The sequence below is a fragment of the Cherax quadricarinatus genome, chromosome 4 (genome assembly GCF_038502225.1).
Source record: "Cherax quadricarinatus isolate ZL_2023a chromosome 4, ASM3850222v1, whole genome shotgun sequence".
Lineage (NCBI taxonomy): Eukaryota > Metazoa > Arthropoda > Malacostraca > Decapoda > Parastacidae > Cherax > Cherax quadricarinatus.
In genome coordinates this window covers 73,562,165-73,587,935 of record NC_091295.1, presented here as the reverse complement: position 1 = coordinate 73,587,935, position 25,771 = coordinate 73,562,165, and the positions used below count along the sequence as shown (strand labels likewise).

Below are 25,771 nucleotides of genomic sequence, written 5' to 3'. Positions count from 1 at the left end.
TAATTTGTGTGTGATGTGGAGGGCAAACAGTAAGGCATGGGTCACTAGAGACCTTTTCTATAACTGGTTTCACCATGCATTTTCCCCCACTGTGAAAAATTACCTCCTGGAAAATAAATTGGACCTTAAATGCCTCCTGGTATTAGACAATGCTCCTGGTCATCCTTCAGACATGACAGAGCGACTTTCTGGGGACACAAGCTTCATTAAGGTCAAGTTTTTGCCTCCTAATACCACTCCTCTCCTGCAGCCCATGGACCAGCAGGTCATTGCAAACTTCAAAAAACTCTACACAAAAGCTATGTATGAAAGGTGCTTTGTAGTGACCACAGAAACTCAATTGACTCTAAGAGAGATTTGGAGAGATCACTTTAGCACCCTCAATTGTGTAAACATTATAGGTAAGGCTTGGGAGGAAGTGACTAAGAGGACCTTGAACTCTGCTAGGAAGAAACTGTGGCCAGAATGTTTAGACAAAAGGGATTTTGAAGGATTTGAGGCTAACCCTGAGAAGCCTATGCCAGTTGTGGAATCAAATGTGGCATTGGGGAAATCCTTGGGGTTGGAGGTTAGTGGGGAGGATGTGGAAGAGTTGGTGGAGGAGGACAATGATGAACTAACCACTGATGAGCTGCAAGATCATCTTCAACAGCAAGAGTCCAGACCTGAGGAAACTGTTCCGGAGGAGGGGATAGAGAAATTGAGGAAGTTGCCTACATCAAAGATTAAGGAAATGTGTGCAAAGTGGCTTGAAGTGCAAATCTTTTTTGATGAAAATCACCCTCACACAGCTATTGCAAGCCATGCTGGTGACTATTACACTGACAGTGTTGTGAACCACTTTAGGAAAGTCATAAAGGAACGGGAGGTACAGGCCTCTATGGACAGATATGTTGTGCGACAGAGGTCCAGTGACTCTCAAGCTGGTCCTAGTGGCATTAACGCTTTCAGGGTCCAAGGCCAAAATCTGAAGTCACGCACCAGTGTCCAAGAAATTTTGAAAAAAAAAAAAAATTATTTTTTCTTACAGAATTAAAGAGCATATTTTTGTGAAGGTAATAAAACAAAAAAAATTAGAATCTGATCAGTACTTACCGAGATACAGTGCCAAGAAGTTTGTAGAAAATGATGTGGTGGCGGCAACATCGACGAATTCCACATACGCGTATTATATTATTTTGTTGTTTTAGTTGTTTTTTCTTTTCTTTTCCAATTTTTTTCTATTCCTACTAACATTTGGGGCCTGAGAGACCAATACTGTATATAATTGATATATATATACTCACTGTATTGAACACAATAACCGCACTAAAGTTATTATCATATTATTGTTTACCACTGTTGTTTATTACAATAAACATGCACAAATATTGTATAATACTAATGTTCTATCATATATTTACATATTTACAATCACTGGACATGGTTTTAGAACTGCTGGAGCTTGTGGAACTCCTTGAAACAAGGCACCATGCACAGAGGCACCTTACATTCCTCACACATAAACCGAGTGTCTTTGCGTCTTTGTTGCCGTCGTTTTGTTTGTGCACAGACAATGCATCTCTTCTGAGCAAATTTCTTTTGAGTTGAAGGAAGCTGTATTATGAAATGATCACCTTCTTTCCTCAAACGCTTGGGTATATTGTGATGAATTCGAGGACCATGTTGTATTGCAGGTGTTGTTGCCTGGTACTTCATTATGAGTTGTCTGACAACAGACAAACAAAATTCACCATACGGTGGTCTGTTACCAGTCTTTATTTGGTACATATTATATGCATTCAGCATTGAAATGTCCATGAGATGGAAGAAAAGTTTCATGTACCACTTGTAACTCTTACGAACACAGTCAACAAAACCAATCTGCATGTCACACTTGTCAACCAAGCGCATGTTTTGTGTATAATCAATCACTGTCACTGGTTTTCGAATACGTTCATTGGTCACTCGATCAACTTTGCCACTGTCTTGCATTTCATTACGGTGAATGGTTGTCAACAATGTGACATCTCGTTTGTCATGCCACCGTAATGCCATGATGTCATTGGCAGTAAACACCTGCACGTCATCACCACGAACACCTGCGTTGAGCCTGGGCATATGTTTACGATTAGAACGCACTGTGCCACACACATCTGTCTTGTTCACTCACATGAAATCACTGAGTAATGGGCTTATGTACCAGTTATCGGTATATAATGTATGGCCCTTACCAAGATAAGGTGCCATCATGTTTCTCACTACGTCACCTGATATACCCAATAACATCTTGGTATCTTTCAATGTTTTACTACCCGTGTATACAACAATATCCAACACCAGGCCACTGTCACAATCACAGAGTACAAACAATTTTATACCAAAGCGGTTCCTCTTGCTCGGTATATACTGCTTGAATGACAGTCTACCTTTGAACAAAATCAAAGACTCGTCAATTACAAGATTCTTGAATGGATAAAAGTATATCCTGAACTTTTGTTTGAGATACATGAAAACATTTCTAATCTTGTATAACCTGTCACTTCTGTCAGGCCTGGTTTTGTCAGAGAAGTGCAACATACGTAACAGTAAGATAAACCTGTTCACTGGTATTATTTCACTGAAGGATGGGGTACAAATTAGCCGATCTGTGGACCAGTATGCTTTTATATTATGCTTATAGACGTGAGGCATAAGCATTATTGTTGCAAAAAGCAAATACATTTCTGCAACAGTCGTCTCTTTCCACCTGTGTAGTCTTGACTGTGGTGATAAGATCGTATTTGCCATGGTGTACTGAAAATACTTATTACTTTCCCTGACAATAATTTCCATCAATGGCTGGTCAAAGAATAATTCAAAGAATTCCAGTTCATTGGCCGTGGTTCCAAGGGGACAGGTAGGTAGAATTCCACTTTGCGAGTCATCAAAGTGGTGAGGGCTGGGAACAAAATTGGGATTTTGCTGCCAATCCCAGATACGGTTTGCTGGTGGATACTGGACATCATAGGCTGGTTGTACGGGTGGTTGTGGCGGGCTGGTGGGTGACGCTCCGCTTTGTCCTTGAACTGACGAGTCAGCAGCGTGGGTTCCCGTGTGGCACAGCGAGTCACGCATGGCGGTGCCACTACCACCACCAGCCCCACTAACACCATCCACTGATGTCTGTGGCCCATCCATGCCAAGTGTAGCCACATCATCCTCACTATCACTACCTAAAACGGGTGTAGGGCCACGGGATGTACTCCGGGATGTACTCCGGGATGTACTCCGTCCCCTGGGCACAGCATAGGGTACACTACCCGAGCGCATGCGGCGGCGGACATACCGACGCTTCACTGGTGAATATGTTTCCTCACTATCACTACTCGAATGATCGTCGAGCGCAATAAAATCACAATCCACGTCAGAATCGTCATTACTGAAGTCAGAGGCCAGGCCACGGGAAAATATTAGTTTTCTCTTACGTTTAGGAACACCCGACGGTGAGTCACGAGTGCCCACACCAGAGGTAGAAGGTCGAGGATCGTCAGGGTTTTCTGCACTATTATCGATATCCTGGTCATTATTTTCGGTCACTAACTTATCAAAGCCGTAGAATTCATCTTCATTTCCACTTCCATCAGTGTCAGAACTATCAGACAGGAAGAGGAGAGTCCCAATTTTCCGGGGAGTGAGAGCTGACTTGCGACGAGGCATGGTGAACAAGGGTGACTGAGCCGGCGTTCCCACAATGCTATGCAGGCGCCTAGATTTTTTGTTTACGGCGCACACCCACGGCGCAGACCCATTCTCTCATATGTAGGCCTATGAGCGCTTTCGCGCTAAATTTGACGGCGTTAGAATTTTGCGTAGATCTATGGTTTGGACACTCACCGACCAGCCGTAGATCTACGGGACGGACCCTGAAAGGGTTAAAAGAAGAAGGGAAATAACCCCGGAAAAGGACTTGACACCTCAAGTCCTAATGGAAGGGGATTCCCCTTCTAAACATTAACAACATCCACACTCTCCCCTCCTCCCATCCCATCAATCATCACCAGATCTTCAATAAAGGTAAGTGTCAGTTTGTGTGTGTATTAAAATTAATATTTCATGTGATAAATTTTTTTTTTTCATACTTTGGGGTGTCAGGAACGAATTAATTTGATTTCCATTATTCCTTAGGGGGAAAATTACTTAAGCTAATGATAATTTCAGCCAACGATGAGCTTTCAGGAACAGATTAATATCGCTAGCTTTGGAGGGATATATTGTGTATCTTTATACGTATATGCTTCTAAACTGTTGTATTCTGAGCACCTCTGCAAAAGCAGTGATAATGTGTGAGTGTGGTGAAAGTGTTGAATGATGATGAAAGTATTTTCTTTTTGGGGATTTTCTTTCTTTTTTTGGGTCACCCTGCCTCGGTGGGAGACAGCCGACTTGTTCCAAAAAAAAAAAAAAAATAATAATAATAATAATAATAATATATGTATAATAATAATACATATACAGTGGACCCTTGACCAGCGATGGCATCGATTAACGATAAATCTGACTAGCGATACATTTTATTGCAAAAATTTTGCCTCGATTAGCTCTAAAAAACTCGACCAACACTATTCGTTCCGTCTGAGATGCGTCCACTTCTGGCCAGTGTTTACAAGCCAGCCAGCCACCACGGTCGCTTCCAAGCATACAATCGGAACATTTCATATTATCACAGCCTTTTTAGTGATTGCACCTGCAAAATAAGTCACCATGGGCCCCAAGAAAGCTTCTAGTGCCAACCCTACAGCAAAAAGGGTGAGAATTACTATGGATATGAAGAAAGAGATCATTGCTAAGTATGAAAGTGGAGTGCATGTCTCCGAGCTGGCCAGGCTGTACACAAAACCCCAATCAACCATCGCTACTATTGTGGCCAAGAAAACGGCAATCAAGGAAGCTGTTCTTGCCAAAGGTGCAACTATGTTTTCGAAACTGAGATCGCAAGTGATAGAAGATGTTGAGAGACTGTTATTGGTATGGATAAATGAAAAACAGATAGCAGGAGATAGCATCTCTCAAGCGATCATATGTGAAAAGGCTAGGAAGTTGCATGACGATTTAATTAGAAAAATGCCAGCAACTAGTGGTGATGTGAGTGAATTTAAGGCCAGCAAAGGTTGGTTTGAGAGATTTAAGAATCGTAGTGGCATACATAGTGTGATAAGGCATGGTGAGACTGCCAGTTTGGACCAAAAAGCAGCTGAAAAATATGTGCAGGAATTCAAGGAGTACATAGACAGTGAAGGACTGAAACCTGAACAAGTGTTTAATGGTGACACTGACAATGTTGTGAAACACTTTAGGAATGTCATAAAGGAACGGGAGGTACAGGCCTCTATGGGCAGATATGTTGTGCAACAGAGGTCCAGTGACTCTCAAGCTGGTCCTAGTGGCATTAAAAGAAAAAGGGAAGTAACCCCAAAAAAGGACTTGCCACCTCAAGTCCTAATGGAAGGGGATTCCCCTTCTAAACACTAAGACCATCCCATCAATCATCACCAGATCTTCAATAAAGGTAAGTGTCATGTAACTGTGCATGTCTTCTTCAGTTTGTGTGTATTAAAATTAATATTTCATGTGTTAAATTTTTTTTTTTCAATACTTTTGAGTGTCTTGCACGGATTAATTTGATTTCCATTATTTCTTATGGGGGAAAATTAACTTGACTAACGATTATTTTGACTAACGATGAGCTCTCAGGAACGGATTAATAGCGTTAGTCGAGGGTCCACTGTATAATAATAATGTACTACATATAATAATTATAATAATAGATGGCTTCAAAAGGCCGTCACTAGATGGCAGTGTTTACCACAACAAAGGGGGAGCGGTTGTGGCTGCCTCCACCTGTTACATAATGACATATTTTACTCATTTTATAGTATATATCATGTTTCTATGTTATTTAAATTGTTTATGTCATATTAGATTAACTGTGATATATAAATATATATCACAGTATATCTGGAGAGTTTACCTGGGGAGAGTTCCGGGGGTCAACGCCCCCACGGCCCGGTCTGTGACCATTCCTCCTAGATGATTGTGGCATGCAAAGAGTACGTAACCTTTATTCGGCGCATGTACACACCCTCATTTACAGGCTATCTCCCCCAACCAGCGAACCAGGTTGCTAAGAGTTGATGATGGGGCCCCGTCGTTCAACTAGTGACCAGGTTCTAGCCAATAAGAAGATGGTTTTGGCAATCGCAGAGGTTATGTGGGTACCGCTCTCCTGTCTGCCCTTGTCATTCCCATTCTAGAGCTGGTTGAAGCACGGTCTGCTATCTTGTGGCTTCTATTTCTGCTTTGCTTACCGTGGAGTGCACTATACTTATCACTGTACATAGTGTACATATTGCTGTTCTAAATTGGTGAAGGATAATATAAGTCTAAACTTTTTCTACTGTGTTTATTTGCTCCCATTACACCCGGGGTAACAGGCCATTTGGAATCCTGGGTTGTAATATGGGTAGCCTGTCCGAGAGCTGGAGCTGGACTTAGAGAAACGGTTGAGTTTAGGGTGAAGCTCGTAGCAGGAACATTGTGCAGCTTGCTGTCTGGCATTGCTTTACAAATTTTGCGTGTCAGTTGCTTTATGATCAGCCTTGCTATTGTGTGATCGTTCAACAGCTCGCTACTAGCTTGTTCGGTGTGCTCGCTTCGCTACGGTCAATCTTCTAGAACAGTGTAGCTGTCTGGCATTGCTTTACAAATTTTGCATGTCAGTTGTTACTAGCCTGTTCGGTGTGGAGAATTTTGCAGTCGGCTTTGCTTGTATGCGTATTCTGCAAACGTACTGTGCATAGCTAAGCGTGTTCTGAAAATTAACGTGTTACGTTGGGGTATTCTGCAATCGTACTGTGCATAGCGAATAACTTATGCCACCTAGACGAGTCAGACGTCTGGTGTCGGCATATACTTTGCATAACCTACCTAAATTGTCCCTACAGCGTTGTTGGCAAATTGCTCGTTCCATTGGCATTACATACAAATGCACTCTCACAGCTGCGCAACTGCGTTCACTGATTGCTGACAAACTTATAGAAGAAGAGATGGCACATCAGACTCCTCCCTCTACGGGAGCTAGGGCAAAAACTCCTATGTTCTCGCAGGAGGAAGATGATACTCCTACGGAGCAAAATGGTCAGTATAATGCAGCTGGGTTGTCTCAAGGTGAATCAGCGTCGTTGGCACTTGAGCTGGCAAAAATCAATCTTGAGCAAACTAGGGAACAGAGAGCATTCGCAAGGGAAGAATTTGATAGGGAAAGTGAAAGGAGGCAGTTTTAGCATTCTGTAAATAATTTTAGTTTACAGAAAGCATTACAGTTTGTTCCCCGCTTCAATGAGGCCGAACCAGAGCAATTTTTCGAAAGCTTCGAAAATCAGGCTCGAGCCTTGAGGTGGCCAGAACAGCATTGGGCATCGTTGGTTCATACAGCATTATTGGGTAAGGCACAAGAATTCACGTCAGTATTAAATGACGTTGAATTTTCTGATTATGAAGTAGTGAAGACCACAGTGTTGGGAGCATATACGTGTATCCCAGCCAAATACCGCAAGAGTTTTAAATTGGGCAGACGACAGCTTGGTCAATCCCTAGTCGACTTTGTGAGACAGCAAACCAAAGCTTTTACCAGCTGGTATAAAGCAAGTGGTGTCTCTACCTTTGAGGAGCTGGTGCAGCTTATTCTGGTTGATAACCTGCTGGAGTCTGTGCGACCAGAGGTTCGAGTCTTTCTGCAGGATCATGACTTAACCACTGCATTGGAGGCAGCCAGGTTGGCTGATACCTTCGAAACTAACCGCTCCTTGTCCGAGCAGTCCCGTCTCTCTTTTCAACAGCCTGGCATGAGCAGAGATCGTCAACCTTGGAGAATGAAGTGCCAGCCGGAGGGAGAACGTCTACGTCAGCCAACCAAGTCACCTGGTGAGCCACGCTTCTCAACATATGGTCCACCTGCGGAGAGGCAAACTACTCATGGTGCATCTCGACAACAGTATCCAGAGAGACACCAGCCAGAACGACACCATTTGGAACGTCAACAGGGAGTAAAGGGCAAGCCTGTCGTCTGCTTCAGGTGCAATAAAGTAGGTCACATCAGTCCCAACTGCCCCCATAAACCCCAACCCATTGGGAAAATCTCTAATATCCCTAGTAACATGTCCCCTAGAGAAGTAGAAAAAGGTATGGCCCCTTATTATTGCAAAAGTCTTATTTCCCTTCAGGAAAACTCAGAAACAACTAAAGTAAAGACCTTTAGAGATACTGGAGCATATTGCTCACTTGTAAGAGAGGGAATATTACCCCTTTCAGAGAATACTTCTTTGAATTCCTCTGTTTTATTGGAAGCATTTGGAGGAGCTATATATTCTGTTCCTTTGCATAAAATTTATGTACAGTGCAAATATTACACTGGGTACTTGACTGTAGGTGTCTCAAAAGGATTCCCCATGAAAGATGCAATGTTATTACTGGATAATAACATTACTATTGTTAGTTCGTGTCCTGAACCTATAATGATTAATTCTTCTCCGGTGTTGGCCATAACTCGGGCAACATCCCAAGGGTTGTCTGGAGAGAATGTTGACCTATCCTTGGACGACTCCGATCTCGGAATAGCCACGTTGTTTTATGAGGCACACCGGCCGGAGTCTCGTAAATCAAGTGAACAGACCCCGATCAAGCCTTCCTATTCCCAGGTTGCAGGATTGCCAGATGTCTCTGTTTCCATGCCCGAGGGACTGTCCTTCCGGGAGGAACAACAAGAGGACCCTTCTTTAAAATTCGCTTTTGAGGCAGCCATGGGTAAATCCTCTTTGGGTCATCCGGTCAAGTATGAAGTTAAAAACGATTATTTGATCTGCACTGAGACTGGTAAGGAGATAGAGGGCCGGCAATTGTATGACAGGTTAGTGGTTCCAACAAAGTATAGACCTCAAATATTAAATATAGCTCATAATACGTCATTAGGAGGTCACTTAGGAATTACAAAAACCTTGTATAGAATCACAAAAGAATTTTATTGGCCAAAATTAAAGAAAGATGTGAAGAATCATATTAGGTGTTGCCGAGAATGTCAGCAAGTTGGAAAACCTGGACATTCCATTAAACCTGCACCTCTCCAACCTATACCTGCTGATGGAGAACCTTTTGCAGATTTAATTATAGATTGTGTAGGTCCACTACCTAGGTCAAAGTCTGGAAATCAATATTTATTTATGATTATGGATAAAGTAACCAGATATCCTGAAGAAATTCCCATGCGTAGTATTAATACTAAAGCTATTCTCAAAGCTTTAACAAAATTCATTTCTTGTTTTGGCATTCCTAAAACTATTCAAAGTGATCAAGGTACTAACTTCACTGCCAAAGCATTTAGGGAAGTATTAACTAGGTTAGGGATAATCCACAACTTATCCACTGCCTATCATCCTCAGTCCCAAGGCGCCTTGGAAAGATTCCACCAGACATTAAAAACAATGATGAGAAGTTTTTGCATGCACTTTCCTACAGACTGGGATGAATCACTACCTTTGTTGCTGTTCTCAGTACGAGAAACGGTGCAAGAGTCTACAGGGTATAGTCCTTTTGAGCTGATCTTTGGGCACAATGTACGAGGTCCTCTTCGGGTGCTCAAAGAAGGATGGATGGGAGAAGACGTTAGCTCAACACTCTACAATCCGTCTTCAAGGTTGCAGGTGGCACGTCAGTTAGCCAAGGCTAACCTAAAGACAGCTCAAAGCAAGATGAAACAGAGGTATGACAGAAGTGCACAATTCCGCTCCTTCCATCCAGGAGACAAGGTGTTGGTGCAGGAACCTATACCTGGCCACACCTTGAAAGCTAGATTTACGGGACCTATGCAGATTGTAAGTAGATTATCTGATGTAAATTATGTGGTAGCTCCCATTGATAAGACCTCAAAAACTAAAACTTACCACATTAATCAATTAAAATATTTCCATACACCAGATAAAGTCCCAGTAATGACTCTGTCCTCTACCTCTGAGGACAACTCTGACTCTTTGCACTCTATCTCTGAAATTAATATTAAACTTTCAAATTCTGTCCTCCTCAAGGATCCTAGCCCTTTAATGGAGGGATTATCTGAAATGCAAGCAACAAATTTAACTGAGCTTCTACAGTCATATCCTAATATTTTTTCGGATGTGCCGAAAAAATGTACGTTAGGTTACCATGATGTAGATGTGGGAAACTCTAAACCAATTAAACTCTCCCCCTACAGAGCTAATCCTGAAAAGCAAAGGCTGCTTCAGCAGGAAGTAGAATTTTTGTTAAAGCATGGTTTAGTGGAGGAGTCATCTAGTCCATGGGCTTCACCATGCATCCTTGTGAAGAAGGCTGATGGAGGGTTTCGTATGTGTACAGACTACCGTAAAGTGAACGAGGTCACAATTACAGATGCTTACCCTCTTCCTCGTCTGGATGACGTAATTGACTTTGTGGGTAAGGCTACTTTTGTGTCCAAATTAGATCTCCTTAAAGGCTACTATCAGGTACCTTTGACAGATAAGGCGAAGGAAATCTCTGCCTTCGTAATTCCAGGAGGTCATTATCAATACACAGTTACCCCCTTCGGAATGAAAAATTCCCCCTCTTCATTCCAGAAACTTATCCATCAGGCTATTAAAGGACTTGAAGGCACGGCAGCGTACCTAGATGATATTGTTGTGGTGTCTGATACTTGGGATCAACACCTACTTAGACTTAAGGCTCTGTTTGAGACCTTTAAGAGTTCCCATTTAACAGTTAATTTATCTAAATCTTCCTTTGGCCAGGCCACTGTCACTTTTCTAGGCCATGAAGTAGGTAGTGGTAAAGTTGCACCTAAACTTGCTAAAGTTCTTTCTATTAAAGATTATCCAGTTCCTCATGATAGGAAATCTCTTCAACATTTCCTAGGCATGATAGGATTTTACAGAAGATTCTGTAAGAATTTCTCAGATATTGTAGCCCCTCTTACCTCTCTTACCAGTTACAAAGTTCCCTTTAATTGGACCTCAGACTGTAACACTGCTTTTAATAAAGCAAAAAGATTATTGTGTACTGCACCCATTCTCTTGTCTCCAGACTTCTCCAAACCTTTTTCATTACAGGTTGATGCTTGTGAGTCTGGGGTTGGGGCAGTACTATTACAAATCGGGAACAAGGAGTTGCAGCCTGTAGCATACTTTTCAGCCAAGTTCCAGCCACATCAGAGGGCTTACTCTACCATTGAAAAAGAAGCCCTCGCGCTGATACTGGCTTTGGAGCATTTCGATGTTTATGTGGGCCAGACATCGCAGGTGGTCACAGTCTACAGTGATCACAATCCTCTAGTATATCTCCAAGCCATGAAGAACAACAACACAAGGCTTATGCACTGGACGCTAAGGCTGCAACCATATAATATTTCCATTAAATATATTGCCGGCAAAGAAAATATGTTGGCAGACTCTTTATCTAGAGTATAATATTTTATTTAGGTTAGGATGTTATTTGTGGTAACCCCTTTTCATGCTCTTTTTTTTTATCCCCTGGTGTGGGGTTTTTTTTTAGTGAGGGGATGCGGGCTACCGTCCGCCTGTATCTTGGACCTATGCTAGCCTGTCTGACTGCTGTCTCACTCTAAGTTTAGGGTTTGGCTTTTGGTCACAAGAAAAGCTGAGCTCTATCTAAGAGTTGGATGGTGGAGAGGAAAGGCGGTCCCATTATTTTGTGCCATGGCGGCACGGTTACCACTGGGAGGTGGCAGCCTAATCCTGAGCCTTCTCGGGGTGGGGGTGTGGCATGCAAAGAGTACGTAACCTTTATTCGGCGCATGTACACACCCTCATTTACAGGCTATCTCCCCCAACCAGCGAACCAGGTTGCTAAGAGTTGATGATGGGGCCCCGTCGTTCAACTAGTGACCAGGTTCTAGCCAATAAGAAGATGGTTTTGGCAATCGCAGAGGTTATGTGGGTACCGCTCTCCTGTCTGCCCTTGTCATTCCCATTCTAGAGCTGGTTGAAGCACGGTCTGCTATCTTGTGGCTTCTATTTCTGCTTTGCTTACCGTGGAGTGCACTATACTTATCACTGTACATAGTGTACATATTGCTGTTCTAAATTGGTGAAGGATAATATAAGTCTAAACTTTTTCTACTGTGTTTATTTGCTCCCATTACACCCGGGGTAACAGGCCATTTGGAATCCTGGCCGTCACTAGATGGCAGTGTTTACCACAACAAAGGGGGAGCGGTTGTGGCTGCCTCCACCTGTTACATAATGACATATTTTACTCATTTTATAGTATATATCATGTTTCTATGTTATTTAAATTGTTTATGTCATATTAGATTAACTGTGATATATAAATATATATCACAGTATATCTGGAGAGTTTACCTGGGGAGAGCTCCGGGGGTCAACGCCCCCACGGCCCGGTCTGTGACCATTCCTCCTAGATGATATTAGTGAAATTATTCATGAAGTATTTTGCCTGGTCTCCAGACAAACTCTCGTCCACCGCCGACACCGCCCATACCACTACATGAATGACATATTTTATTCATTTTAGAGTATATATCAGGTTTCTATGTTATTTATATTGTTTATTATGTCATATCAGATGAAATAAGATAGATAAATAAGCCGTAGAGTTGATATCAGCGAAATTATTGAAGTACAGGATTCCACTGGAATGGATTAATTGCATTTCAATTAATTTAAATGAGGAAAATTGACTGCAAACGAGCAAATCCAGTTGCGAGCAAGGTCATGGAACGGATTAAACTTGCAAGCAGAGGTTCCACTGTATACATAAACTACACTGAGGACAAGGTTAACCTGCAGATTAGTTCCTGAGCCGGAGATAAGAACCGCAACTCTTTTGTGTGGAGTTACAAGTGAGGGGCCCAGGTGAAGCATGGAGGCTGCACCAACACTCAACACATTTTCCAGATCTTCAATCACAACTTGTGGAGACTCTGCAAAACAATATTTGAGATGTGAAAGAAACAGAATGCGTGTTGACTCATGAAATCATAATACACAACTGCAAACAAATCATGGAACCGGTGGGGCTTGAACCCATTCCGTGATTATAATGTGTGATGGTCTTCGTGCAGGCTAGTTTCCTTAGTTAGGGGCAAAAGTAGAGTGATAAACTGCCGATACTCATACAATAGCCTAGGTGGGATACGGCCAGTTTGTTGAAAGAAGACTTATACAATAATTAAAAAAATAAAGTTCATGGTCTACGATGTGACCCCTCAATATATCATAGTCATGCAAGTAAAAACTTTACAACTTTTGTATGCAACCTTCCAGTATGGTATGAATTTTTATATATTCAACATGTGATACACTATACTGTACTGTGCAGTTATTCACTCCCATGCAAATATTAGGATGAATCCCAATTATGGGATTTGAAAATTAACTTGACTAACCAGCACAGTGTTGCCTCAATGCCATTCTGACCTTTATGCCGTGCCTGTAGCACTCCAATAACAAGGGCTTGGTTGTTGGAAATTAGCTTAGTGACCTGCATCACCTCCTCTGCTCCTACCACCAACACAAAACCAATTCCACAGTTAAATGTACGACTCATTTCACTGCTGCTCACACCTGTTTCAATACGAGTAAAAAATTTCATAAAGTATAAATAGCTTACTGTACATCAATAATAAAAAGGTAATCATAAAACATACAAAATAAGCTACAATAAAATGGCATTGAAATTTATTTTCATTGACTATAATAACCTACAAATTGTTTTAACTCTTTGACTGTCGCAAGCCCCTTTCTGAAACTCATTCTGTCGCAAAATTTTTGGAAAAAAAAAAAATTATTTTTTTCTCATGAAATGATAGAGAATCTTTTCCCGATGGTAATGACACTAAAAGTAAGAAATTTGGTCGAAAACTCACGGAATTACGCTTCCACGAAGTTAGCAGTCTCGGCGACATACACATCCGCGATTTCGCCGACTTTGAGCCCTGTTTTTGACCAGTTGCATTGTTCCAGTTGACCAAACTCATAGCTATTTCTTTAGAACTTCATTTTTCTATCAGTTGAGTACAAGAAACCACCCATTTACCGATTTGAACTACCCAATAAAGTGGTCAGAAATTGGCAATTTGGCTAATTTCGTGCAAATTAAAAAAGATGCCAATTTCAAAATAGGGACCAGAATAAACAATGTAGACATTCTTGGCACTAAAATAACATATCCTCTGTTCATTTAGTCACATCTCAAGGCCCCTCTTATATTACTATTGCTTTCTATTTTGATTTTTTATTCATACAAAAAATACAAAATTTACCATTATGCAGACTACTGCATTATTTTAAAAATGGTATAAATAATATCAGTGCACTAGTGAAAGAATATTAGACTCCCCAGTTGATGTGTATTGGACGTGTGGTGTGATTTGCTTACTCCTGAACATTGGTAAAAATCGAACCTTTCCGCTACTTTGAGCTCAATTTCAAGGTCGTTTTCATCATGAAAATAATCAAAATCATCTCTATTTCTGTAATATGCTTTCCATTTTATCATGAAAGACCATGAAAATGAGAATACAATGATAAATACTATAAGAAAATACACATCAAAGTCGGCACTTTAATCAAAAAAAAAAACGGTCAGTTTTTTTTTCTCATTATGCACTGCGTGCTGCAGGATTTTTTTTATGTGGTGCACACTGACCACACAGACCCATTCTCTCACATGTGGGCCTACCAGCTTTCTCCTGCTTGATTTGAAGCCACTAGAATTTACGCGTTTAAATACGTCTGAAACAGTGGCGCATAAGATGTGTATATACGATCGAAACAGTCAAAGGGTTAAAGCACAATTCTCTTTGTAATACATTACATCAAAATGTTTTAAAGTTAGAAATGCAATAATGTATTGTAATAAGTAAATTACTATAATAATTTAAGAATGTTAAAGACACAGCAGTGTAGCTAAAGAAATAAAAAAAAAATTAATGAAAACACCCCTAACACACTTCAAGTACCAATAAACACATTCCTTGAAGCAGCATTCTATGCTCACTCTTATACTGTATCTATATTTTTACTAAATGCCACCAGCATCTTAAACTAGTGCTCTTTGCCAGTGATATAACTTTTGCCATCTCAAATAATGAGCCAGAGGTCTCATGGCACAAACACTTGTAGTTCTTCAGCAACACTGACCAAAATGCAACAAACATAATACTGCAACAAACTCAACAAATAAACACTTGATTGGCTACAAATAAATTTGCATTAAATACTTTATAAAGAAAGTCTAAAACATACTACTGTACTATAAGGAAATATAAAGAACAAGTGAATGTAAATTTCTGGGGCTACATTTGTTCAATACAGACGTTACCCTACTTACGAACATTTGAGTTATGAACATTCGGACATACAGACAGATTACCATGTTAGTTAAAGTTAGTTAAAGAAGTTTTTTATTACAATATTTATTACTAAATGTAGTAGGTTGGTAGACAGCAACCGCCCAGGGAGGTACTACCGTCCTGCCAAGTGAGTTTAAAACGAAAGCCTGTAATTGCTTTACATGATGGTAGGATTGCTGGTGTCCTTTTTTGTGTCTCATAAACATGCAAGATTTCAGGTAAGTCTTGCTACTTCTACTTACACTTAGGTCACACTACACATACATGTACAAGCATATATATACACACACTCCTCTGGGTTTTCTGCTATTTTCCTTCTAGTTCTTGTTCTTGTTTATTTCCTCTTACCTCCATGGGGAAGTGGAACAGAATTCTTCCTCCGTAAGCCATGCATGTTGTAAGAGGTGACTAAAATGCTGGGAGCAAGGGGCTAGTAACCCCTTCTCCTGTATAAATTACTAAATTTAATAAGAGAAACTTTTGTTTTTCTTTTTGGGCCACCCCACCTCAGTGGGATACGGCCGGTTTGTTGAAAGAAGAAGATATACTTAAAAAAAAAAACTAAAACACTGTATATCACATTTTTAGTAATTACATATTATATTTAAAAATTATTATAATTCTTCTACCTTGTACTGCCAGATGTTATATTAGCTTTGGCTCTTCTTGAAATACTGAACATAATATGGCCATGTCAGGCAGTACCACAGTCTAATTGTATATCTCCCAAAATTATTAAAAATGTTGACATGAGTTGTCTAATAAAATTATTATTTTTTAACACAACAGCCATCTCCCACTGAGGCAGGGTGACAAGAACAACAACAACAACAACAACAAAAAAAAAAAAAAAAAAAATATATAGTTTTCTTCTTTTTACATTTAGTTATTTATACAGAAGAAGGGGTTACTAGCCCCTTGGTCCTGGCATTTTAGTTGCCTCTTATGATACGCATGGCTTACGGAGGACAAATTCTGTTCCACTTCCCCATGGAGAAGTAGCAGTAAGTATTATTATTACATTTACAACATACCATGTGCAGCAAGCCAGTGAAAGACAGGATGAATGTGCCACTTGGTAGCCTGGAGCATGGCCATGAGATTATTAGGGAGGACACGAGGAAGATTCTCCACCAGGCCACCTCCAGTGATGTGGGCTGCAGCCTTCACCAGACCACTCTTAAGTGCAGCTAATACCATCTTCGAGTAGATTTTTGTTGGCATCAAAAGCTCAGAGCCTAAAATAAACAATAAAATTAATGTTATATTTTATAAGTTCTCATCATGTATATTAACCATATACATCAAATTTCATCATCCCTTTTTCTATATGTAAAACTATAGTTCTTTTTTCTTTCAGCGTACCAGCTGCATCCCACTGAGGTGGGACGGCCCAAAAGGAAAAACAAAAGTTTCGCCTTTTAAATTTAGTAATATACATACAGGGGAAGGGGATACTAGCCCCTTGCTCCCGGCATTTTAGTCGCCTCTTACGACACGCATGGCTTACGGAGGAAGAATTGTGTTCCACTTCTCCATGGAGAAAAACTATAGTTATTCTCTATAAAACATATTTTTTGTTAATATTTCCCATAAGAAATAATGTAACTAATTAATCCATTCCAGACACCCAAAAATATTAACAAAAAATACATTTTATAGAGAATAACTATAGTTTTACATTCAGAAAAGGGATGATGAAATTCGAGGGTCCACTGTAACTTGTTGTACTGTACTATAATTTCAAAACATGTGTATATTGTTCAGCATATTATAAAAGGATGATATCCATCTTATTTCTCCCATAATAAATGTTTTACACTATATTACAGTATAGTGTATATTGTATAGGGCTCAATAAGCATATATGTACAGTGGACCCCCGAGCTTCGTCGGCATCGACTTTCGTGAAATCCGACTTTCGGCAAGTTTTTTCGGCAAAATTTAGCTTCACGGTTCGGTGATTGGACTCGTGATTCAGCGACCATCCGGTACGCATCCGCCCATTCTCCGCACCATTCACATTCAATGTGCCATTATTTACTAGTGCGTGACCATCACCCCACAGGTTCATACATTTCATGATAATCCATTGTTGTTTGTGCTTGCAAAGTGCAAGCCCTTTGGTAAAGAAAGTGAGGAACACGATCGAATTCATGAAGGAAATCGTTGAAAAATATGAGAGCGGAGTGCGTGTTACAGAACTTGCCAGGATGTATGGCAAACCCCTTTCAACCATCACTTCGATCGTGGCGAAGGGAAAGGAAATAAAGTGTGCTGTTGCTGCAAAAGGGGTGGATCTTTTCTTTCTTTCTTTCTTTCAACGTACCAGCCGTACCGAGGTGGGGTGGCCCAAAAGGAAAAATGAAAGTTTCTCCTTTCAAATTTAGTAATATATACAGGAGAAGGGGTTACTAGCCCCTTGCTCCCGGCATTTTAGTCGCCTCTGACAACATGCATGGCTTACGGAGGAAGAATTCTGTTCCTCTTCCCCATGGAGGTAAGAGGAAATAAACAAGAACAAGAACTAGAAAGAAAATAGAAGAAAACCCAGAGAGGTATGTATATATATGCTTGTACATGTGATGAATGGTTTTTCAAACCATTCATCACAAATGTCCCATTGTATTGTTTATGTACTACATCTATATTTCATGTAAAAAAAATTTTTGTTTTAATACTTCTGGGTGTCAGGAATGGATTAATTGTATTTACATTATTTCTAGTGGGAAAAATTGATTCGAAAATCGTCTATTTCAATCATCGTCGCACTTCCAGAAACAGATTAATGACGATAAACGAGGGACCACTGTATAAGAAATATTGATTTCTGTATCAATATAGTCCAATTTTAGTCGAGACCTGAAAGCAAAAATTCTGGATTATTTAATCATTGCTTAACATAGATGGGGTTGTAAAAGAAGTGAATACTAGGGTGACGAGGAGAGATGTGGGATTGAAAGGTAGTGAGTATGGTATTTTGGTTTTTGCCAACGACAAGGTCCTTTTGGGAGATTCGGACAAGTTGCAAAGGACGGTAAACAAATTTGGAAGGATATGTTAACCCTTTCAGGGTCGCCAGGCCCTCTCCGAGACTTGTTCTCAGGGTCGCCAAATTTTCAAAACAAAAAAAAAAAAAATTTTCCTTATGAAAAGATAAGAGAATCTTTTCCCGATCATAATGACACCAAAAGTATGAAATTTGATGGAAAACTTATGGAACTATGCTCTTGCGAAGTTAGCGGTCTCGACAATGTTTACGCATTGGCGATTTTGCCCACTTTGAGCCCTATTTTCGGCCAATTCCAGTGTACTAGTCAACAAAAATCATAACTATTTCGCTAGAACTCCATTTTTTCTATCGAATGAGTACATGAAACCACCCATTTACCGATTTCAACTATCCAATAAAGTGGTCAAAATTTAGCAATTTTGCCAATTTCACATAAATTTCAAAAGATGCCAATTTCCGAATAGGGTCCAGAATAAACAAGAAAGACATTCCTGGCACTAAAATATCATTTTCTCTGTTCATTAGTCACATCCCCAGGCCTCTCTTATATTTTTTTGCTTTCCACTTTGAATTTTTATTCTCACAAAAAATAGATGATTTACTGTTATGCAGACTACTGCATTAGTGTAGAAATGGTATAAATAATATCGGCACACTTGTGAAAGAATATTAAACTCACCAGTTGACGTGTATTGGATGCGTAGCATGATTTATTTACTTTTGAACTTTGGTAAAAATCGAACATTTCTGCTACTTTGAGCTCAATTTCAAGGTACTTTTCATTGTAAAACCAGTCAAAATCATCTCAATTTCTGTAATATGTCTTCCATTCTATAAAATGAGACCAGGAAAACTAGAATACAACAATAAATACCATATGAAAATACAGTGCAAAGTCGCTGTTTTAATCCAAAAACACAAAGTTTTTTTTTCTCATTACGCACTGTGTGCTGCAGGATTTTTTTTATACTGCGCACACTGACCACATAGATCCATTCTTTCATATGTAGGCCTACCAGCTTTCTCTCACTAGATTTGAGGGTGCTAGAATTTAGGCATACTAGTACGTCAAAAACCCTGGTGCGTAAGCCGTACTAGTACATCCGAAACCCTGAAAGGGTTAAAGAAGGAAATCAAAAATAAACTTTGGGAAGAGCAAGGTGACAAGAGTATCAAAAGTATAGGCAATGAGAGTTCATATATTAGACTGAAGGGAGAAGTAAATGCATTCTGATACAAAAAAAAAAAAAAAAAATAAGGTGGGTGGCACATTAAGGCATCTGTGGAAACAGAACATGGCAGGGCATTCTGTAGTTTAGAGGGTCATCTGAACTGTGTCAGTACCCTTCTAGCAAATCTGACAACACAGTGACTGAATGAGTGACAGTGAAAGTGTTTTCTTCTTAAGGCTACCCTACCTCTGGGAGATGGCTGGAGTGTTAAGAAAGACAAAGACAAGAAAAAAAGAAACTTACCAAGAGTTTTACTGGAACAAAATGGAGCAGGATCTGTATATTTAAGATTCAACGCTTCAATAACTTTTCTGACTAAGCTAAAACCATTACTATGAAGGCCAGATGATGCTAGACCAAGCACAATATCTCCAGCCACAATTTCACTTTTGCGAGGTAACAAACTAGTTCTGTCAACAGCTCCAACAGTAAACCCAGCCAGGTCGTATTCTCCAGGTGAATACATGCCGGGCATCTCTGCTGTCTCACCCCCTGAAAATTATGCATAATAAGTTATAAGAGCCAAAAGTTTGGTTACACAATGACAACATACAAGATATTTTTTTTTTTTTTTACATTTTTTGTAGGACCAAATAATCTAAAGTTTGGATGGATGTTCTATTAAGCACTTTCTATAATGCCTATATCCGTCTTTTTTCAGGTTCCATTAAATAAACAGTACATGTTCTCTTATGAAAAAAACACAAGTTTTATATTTGAGACAGGAAAATTTTTGTTAAATGGCAACTATTACTTACCAATGAGGGCACATCCTGCAAGGCAGCAGCCTTCTGCAACACCCTTAACAACACTGGCTGCCACTTCGACCTCGAGATGGCCAGTGGCAAAATAATCCAAAAAGAATAAAGGTTGAGCACCATGTACCAAGACATCGTTGACACACATGGCCACTAGATCCTGCCCCACAGTGTTATGTATACCTGCTGCCTGGGCCACCTGACACAGAAGATTAAGATACTTGTACTATATATATGAGTTACCCTTTGCAAGTAACAGTCTTCCTGTCCCCAACAGGGCCACTACATGTGGTACTCATTAAAATTCGTTCAAATGAGCATCAGTCTGGTTCTCAAATAATTTAATGTCACATTACAGTGGACCCTCACCTAACGATATTAATTAGTACCCGAGAACGAATATCGTTAGGCGAGTTTTTTAGCGTTAGCCGAGGCAAAATGTTAGCGCTAAAATGTATCGTTAGGCGAATTTAACGTTATGCGATGCGTTCGTTAGGCGAGGGTCCACTGTATTTTCTATATGTAGTGCTGATACTACAGTTTTTGAACTGTAGTATCAGCATTCCTTTGGTAAAACGGTGATGGAGTGAATGATGATGAAAGTGTTTCTTCTTTTTCAGGTCACCTTGTCTCGTGGGAAATGGCCAGTGTATTAAAAAAAAAAAGGCACCTGTTTTCTTTGACTCGGTAACATGATATCAAAATAAAAGCCAATCAATGAATAATTTAAAAAATATGTTCAATTTACTTCAAAAAGCCATTAATCTTTTTTTTTTTTCCTTTATGTGAAATTTTTGCACAAATTTTATTATTAATTCCCATTTACAGCCATATTTAAGGAAATATGATCTTAGTGTAGGTAGTAGGTTGGTAGACAGCAACCACCCAGGGAAGTACTACCGTCCTGCCAGATGACTGTGAAACAAAAACCTGTAACTGTTTTGCATGATGGTAGGATTGCTGGTTTCTTTTTCTGTCTCATAAACACGCTAGATAACAGGGATATCTTGCTACTCCTACTTACACTTTGGTCACACTTCACAGACACACACATGCATATATATATATACATACATCTAGGTTTTTCTCCTTTTTCTAAATAGCTCTTGTTCTTTTTTATTTCTTCTATTGTCCATGGGGAAGTGGAAAAGAATCTTTCCTCCGTAAGCCATGCGTGTCGTATGAGGCGACTAAAATGCCGGGAGCAATGGGCTAGTAACCCCTTCTCCTGTATACATTTACTAAAAAAGAGAAGAAAAACTTTATAAAACTGGGATGCTTAAATGTGCGTGGATGTAGTGCGGATGACAAGAAACAGATGATTGCTGATGTTATGAATGAAAAGAAGTTGGATGTCCTGGCTCTAAGCGAAACAAAGCTGAAGGGGGTAGGAGAGTTTCAGTGGGGGGAAATAAATGGGATTAAATCTGGAGTATCTGAGAGAGTTAGAGCAAAGGAAGGGGTAGCAGTAATGTTAAATGATCAGTTATGGAAGGAGAAAAGAGAATATGAATGTGTAAATTCAAGAATTATGTGGATTAAAGTAAAGGTTGGATGCGAGAAGTGGGTCATAATAAGCGTGTATGCACCTGGAGAAGAGAGGAATGCAGAGGAGAGAGAGAGATTTTGGGAGATGTTAAGTGAATGTATAGGAGCCTTTGAACCAAGTGAGAGAGTAATTGTGGTAGGGGACCTGAATGCTAAAGTAGGAGAAACTTTTAGAGAGGGTGTGGTAGGTAAGTTTGGAGTGCCAGGTGTAAATGATAATGGGAGCCCTTTGATTGAACTTTGTATAGAAAGGGGTTTAGTTATAGGTAATACATATTTTAAGAAAAACAGGATAAATAAGTATACAAGATATGATGTAGGGCGAAATGACAGTAGTTTGTTGGATTATGTATTGGTAGATAAAAGACTGTTGAGTAGACTTCAGGATGTACATGTCTATAGAGGGGCCACTGATATATCAGATCACTTTCTAGTTGTAGCTACACTGAGAGTAAAAGGTAGATGGGATACAAGGAGAATAGAAGCATCAGGGAAGAGAGAGGTGAAGGTTTATAAACTAAAAGAGGAGGCAGTTAGGGTAAGATATAAACAGCTATTGGAGGATAGATGGGCTGATGAGAGCATAGGCAATGGGGTCGAAGAGGTATGGGATAGGATTAAAAATGTAGTGTTAGAGTGTTCAGCAGAAGTTTGTGGTTACAGGAAAGTGGGTGCAGGAGGGAAGAGGAGCGATTGGTGGAATGATGATGTAAAGAGAGTAGTAAGGGAGAAAAAGTTAGCATATGAGAAGTTTTTACAAAGTAGAAGTGATGCAAGGAGGGAAGAGTATATGGAGAAAAAGAGAGAGGTTAAGAGAGTGGTGAAGCAATGTAAAAAGAGAGCAAATGAGAGAGTGGGTGAGATATTATCAACAAATTTTGTTGAAAATAAGAAAAAGTTTTGGAGTGAGATTAACAAGTTAAGAAAGCCTAGAGAACAAATGGATTTGTCAGTTAAAAATAGGAGAGGAGAGTTATTAAATGGAGAGTTAGAGGTATTGGGAAGATGGAGGGAATATTTTGAGGAATTGTTAAATGTTGATGAAAATAGGGAAGCTGTGATTTCGTGTATAGGGCAAGGAGGAATAACATCTTGTAGGAGTGAGGAAGAGCCAGTTGTGAGTGTGGGGGAAGTTCGTGAGGCAGTAGGTAAAATGAAAGGGGGTAAGGCAGCCGGGATTGATGGGATAAAGATAGAAATGTTAAAAGCAGGTGGGGATATAGTTTTGGAGTGGTTGGTGCAATTATTTAATAAATGTATGGAAGAGGGTAAGGTACCTAGGGATTGGCAGAGAGCATGCATAGTTCCTTTGTATAAAGGCAAAGGGGATAAAAGAGAGTGCAAAAATTATAGGGGGATAAGTCTGTTGAGTGTACCTGGTAAAGTGTATGGTAGAGTTATAATTGAAAGAATTAAGAGTAAGACGGAGAATAGGATAGCAGATGAACAAGGAGGCTTTAGGAAAGGTAGGGGGTGTGTGGACCAGGTGTTTACAGTGAAACATATAAGTGAACAGTATTTAGATAAGGCTAAAGAGGTCTTGGTGGCATTTATGGATTTGGAAAAGGCGTATGACAGGGTGGATAGGGGGGCAATGTGGCAGATGTTGCAAGTGTATGGTGTAGGAGGTAGGTTACTGAAAGCAGTGAAGAGTTTTTACGAGGATAGTGAGGCTCAAGTTAGAGTATGTAGGAAAGAGGGAAATTTTTTCCCAGTAAAAGTAGGCCTTAGACAAGGATGTGTGATGTCACCGTGGTTGTTTAATATATTTATAGATGGGGTTGTAAGAGAAGTAAATGCGAGGGTCTTGGCAAGAGGCGTGGAGTTAAAAGATAAAGAATCACACACAAAGTGGGAGTTGTCACAGCTGCTCTTTGCTGATGACACTGTGCTCTTGGGAGATTCTGAAGAGAAGTTGCAGAGATTGGTGGATGAATTTGGTAGGGTGTGCAAAAGAAGAAAATTAAAGGTGAATACAGGAAAGAGTAAGGTTATGAGGATAACAAAAAGATTAGGTGATGAAAGATTGAATATCAGATTGGAGGGAGAGAGTATGGAGGAGGTGAACGTATTCAGATATTTGGGAGTGGACGTGTCAGCGGATGGGTCTATGAAAGATGAGGTGAATCATAGAATTGATGAGGGACAAAGAGTGAGTGGTGCACTTAGGAGTCTGTGGAGACAAAGAACTTTGTCCTTGGAGGCAAAGAGGGGAATGTATGAGAGTATAGTTTTACCAACGCTCTTATATGGGTGTGAAGCGTGGGTGATGAATGTTGCAGCGAGGAGAAGGCTGGAGGCAGTGGAGATGTCATGTCTGAGGGCAATGTGTGGTGTGAATATAATGCAGAGAATTCGTAGTTTGGAAGTTAGGAGGAGGTGCGGGATTACCAAAACTGTTGTCCAGAGGGCTGAGGAAGGGTTGAGGTGGTTCGGACATGTAGAGAGAATGGAGCGAAACAGAATGACTTCAAGAGTGTATCAGTCTGTAGTGGAAGGAAGGCGGGGTAGGGGTCGGCCTAGGAAAGGTTGGAGGGAGGGGGTAAAGGAGGTTTTGTGTGCGAGGGGCTTGGACTTCCAGCAGGCATGCATGAGCGTGTTTGATAGGAGTGAATGGAGACAAATGGTTTTTAATACTTGACGTGCTGTTGGAGTGTGAGCAAAGTAACATTTATGAAGGGATTCAGGGAAACCGGCAGGCCGGACTTAGAGTCCTGGAGATGGGAAGTACAGTGCCTGCACTCTGAAGGAGGGTGTTAATGTTGCAGTTTAAAAACTGTAGTGTAAAGCACCCTTCTGGCAAGACAGTGATGGAGTGAATGATGGTGAAAGTTTTTCTTTTTCGGGCCACCCTGCCTTGGTGGGAATCGGCCAGTGTGATAATAAAAAAAAAATAATGATCTTAGTGCTGTCATGACTAGGTGCATGATTCCCGTATCATTCACCAAGTAGGTTAACACTGTACCTTCTATACATCAACGTATCTATTATCACTCTGAGAAACTGTCATGGCCTTATTCTAAAGATTTTTTTTTTTTCAACAAGTCAGCCATCTCCCACCGAGGCAGGGTGACCCCAAAAAAGAAAGAAAATCCCCAAAAAGAAAATACTTTCATCATCATTCAACACTTTCACCTCACTCACAAATAATCACTGTTTTTGCAGAGGTGCTCAGAACACAACAGTTTAGAAGCATACACGTATAAAGATACACAACATATCCCTCCAAACTGCTAATATCCCGAACCCCTCCTTTAGAGTGCAGGCATTGTACTTCCCATTTCCAGGGCTCAAGTCCGGCTATATAAAAATAACCGGTTTCCCTGAATCCCTTCTAAAGATACCGGTTTTAATTGCTTTTACTGGATATAAACTATGAAAAAAAAGGGGGAGGGGGTCCTACCTTCAGCTTAGTTCCAACACCATCAGTTCCAGACACTAATATAGGATCACTGTAGCCTGCTGCCTTGAGGTCAAACAATCCTCCAAATGACCCCAGACTGCCCATGACACCAGGGCAGGAAGTGGCAGCTGCTGCATCTTTAATGGCACATACCAGTGCGTCTCCAGCAGCAATATCCACACCACTGGCACGGTATGTTAGCCCACCTTGCTTCACAGTAAATCTGTATTAGGAATAAATAAGTTAAGTTACCACAAAGAAAGGAATGAATTTCAAGCATTACACATATGATACCACAATATAAATCTGATGCTACTGTCACATAATTAAATCTTATCCTACAAACACTGCATTATTAACTAATACACTAGTGTATAAATTCCAAGTGAACAATAAAAA

General features: G+C 40.2%; 1 protein-coding gene across 1 annotated transcript in view; it reads right to left on the bottom strand.

Moving 5' to 3' along the window:
- LOC128684480 (trifunctional purine biosynthetic protein adenosine-3-like) overlaps positions 1 to 25,771 on the bottom strand; it is a 63,389-nt gene that overhangs the window by 19,209 nt on the left and 18,409 nt on the right. The window contains 6 exon segments of the mRNA XM_070097955.1: positions 12,846 to 12,985; positions 13,482 to 13,628; positions 16,453 to 16,656; positions 19,907 to 20,155; positions 20,422 to 20,620; positions 25,373 to 25,595. Coding sequence (XP_069954056.1) covers positions 12,846 to 12,985; positions 13,482 to 13,628; positions 16,453 to 16,656; positions 19,907 to 20,155; positions 20,422 to 20,620; positions 25,373 to 25,595 — 1,162 coding nt within the window.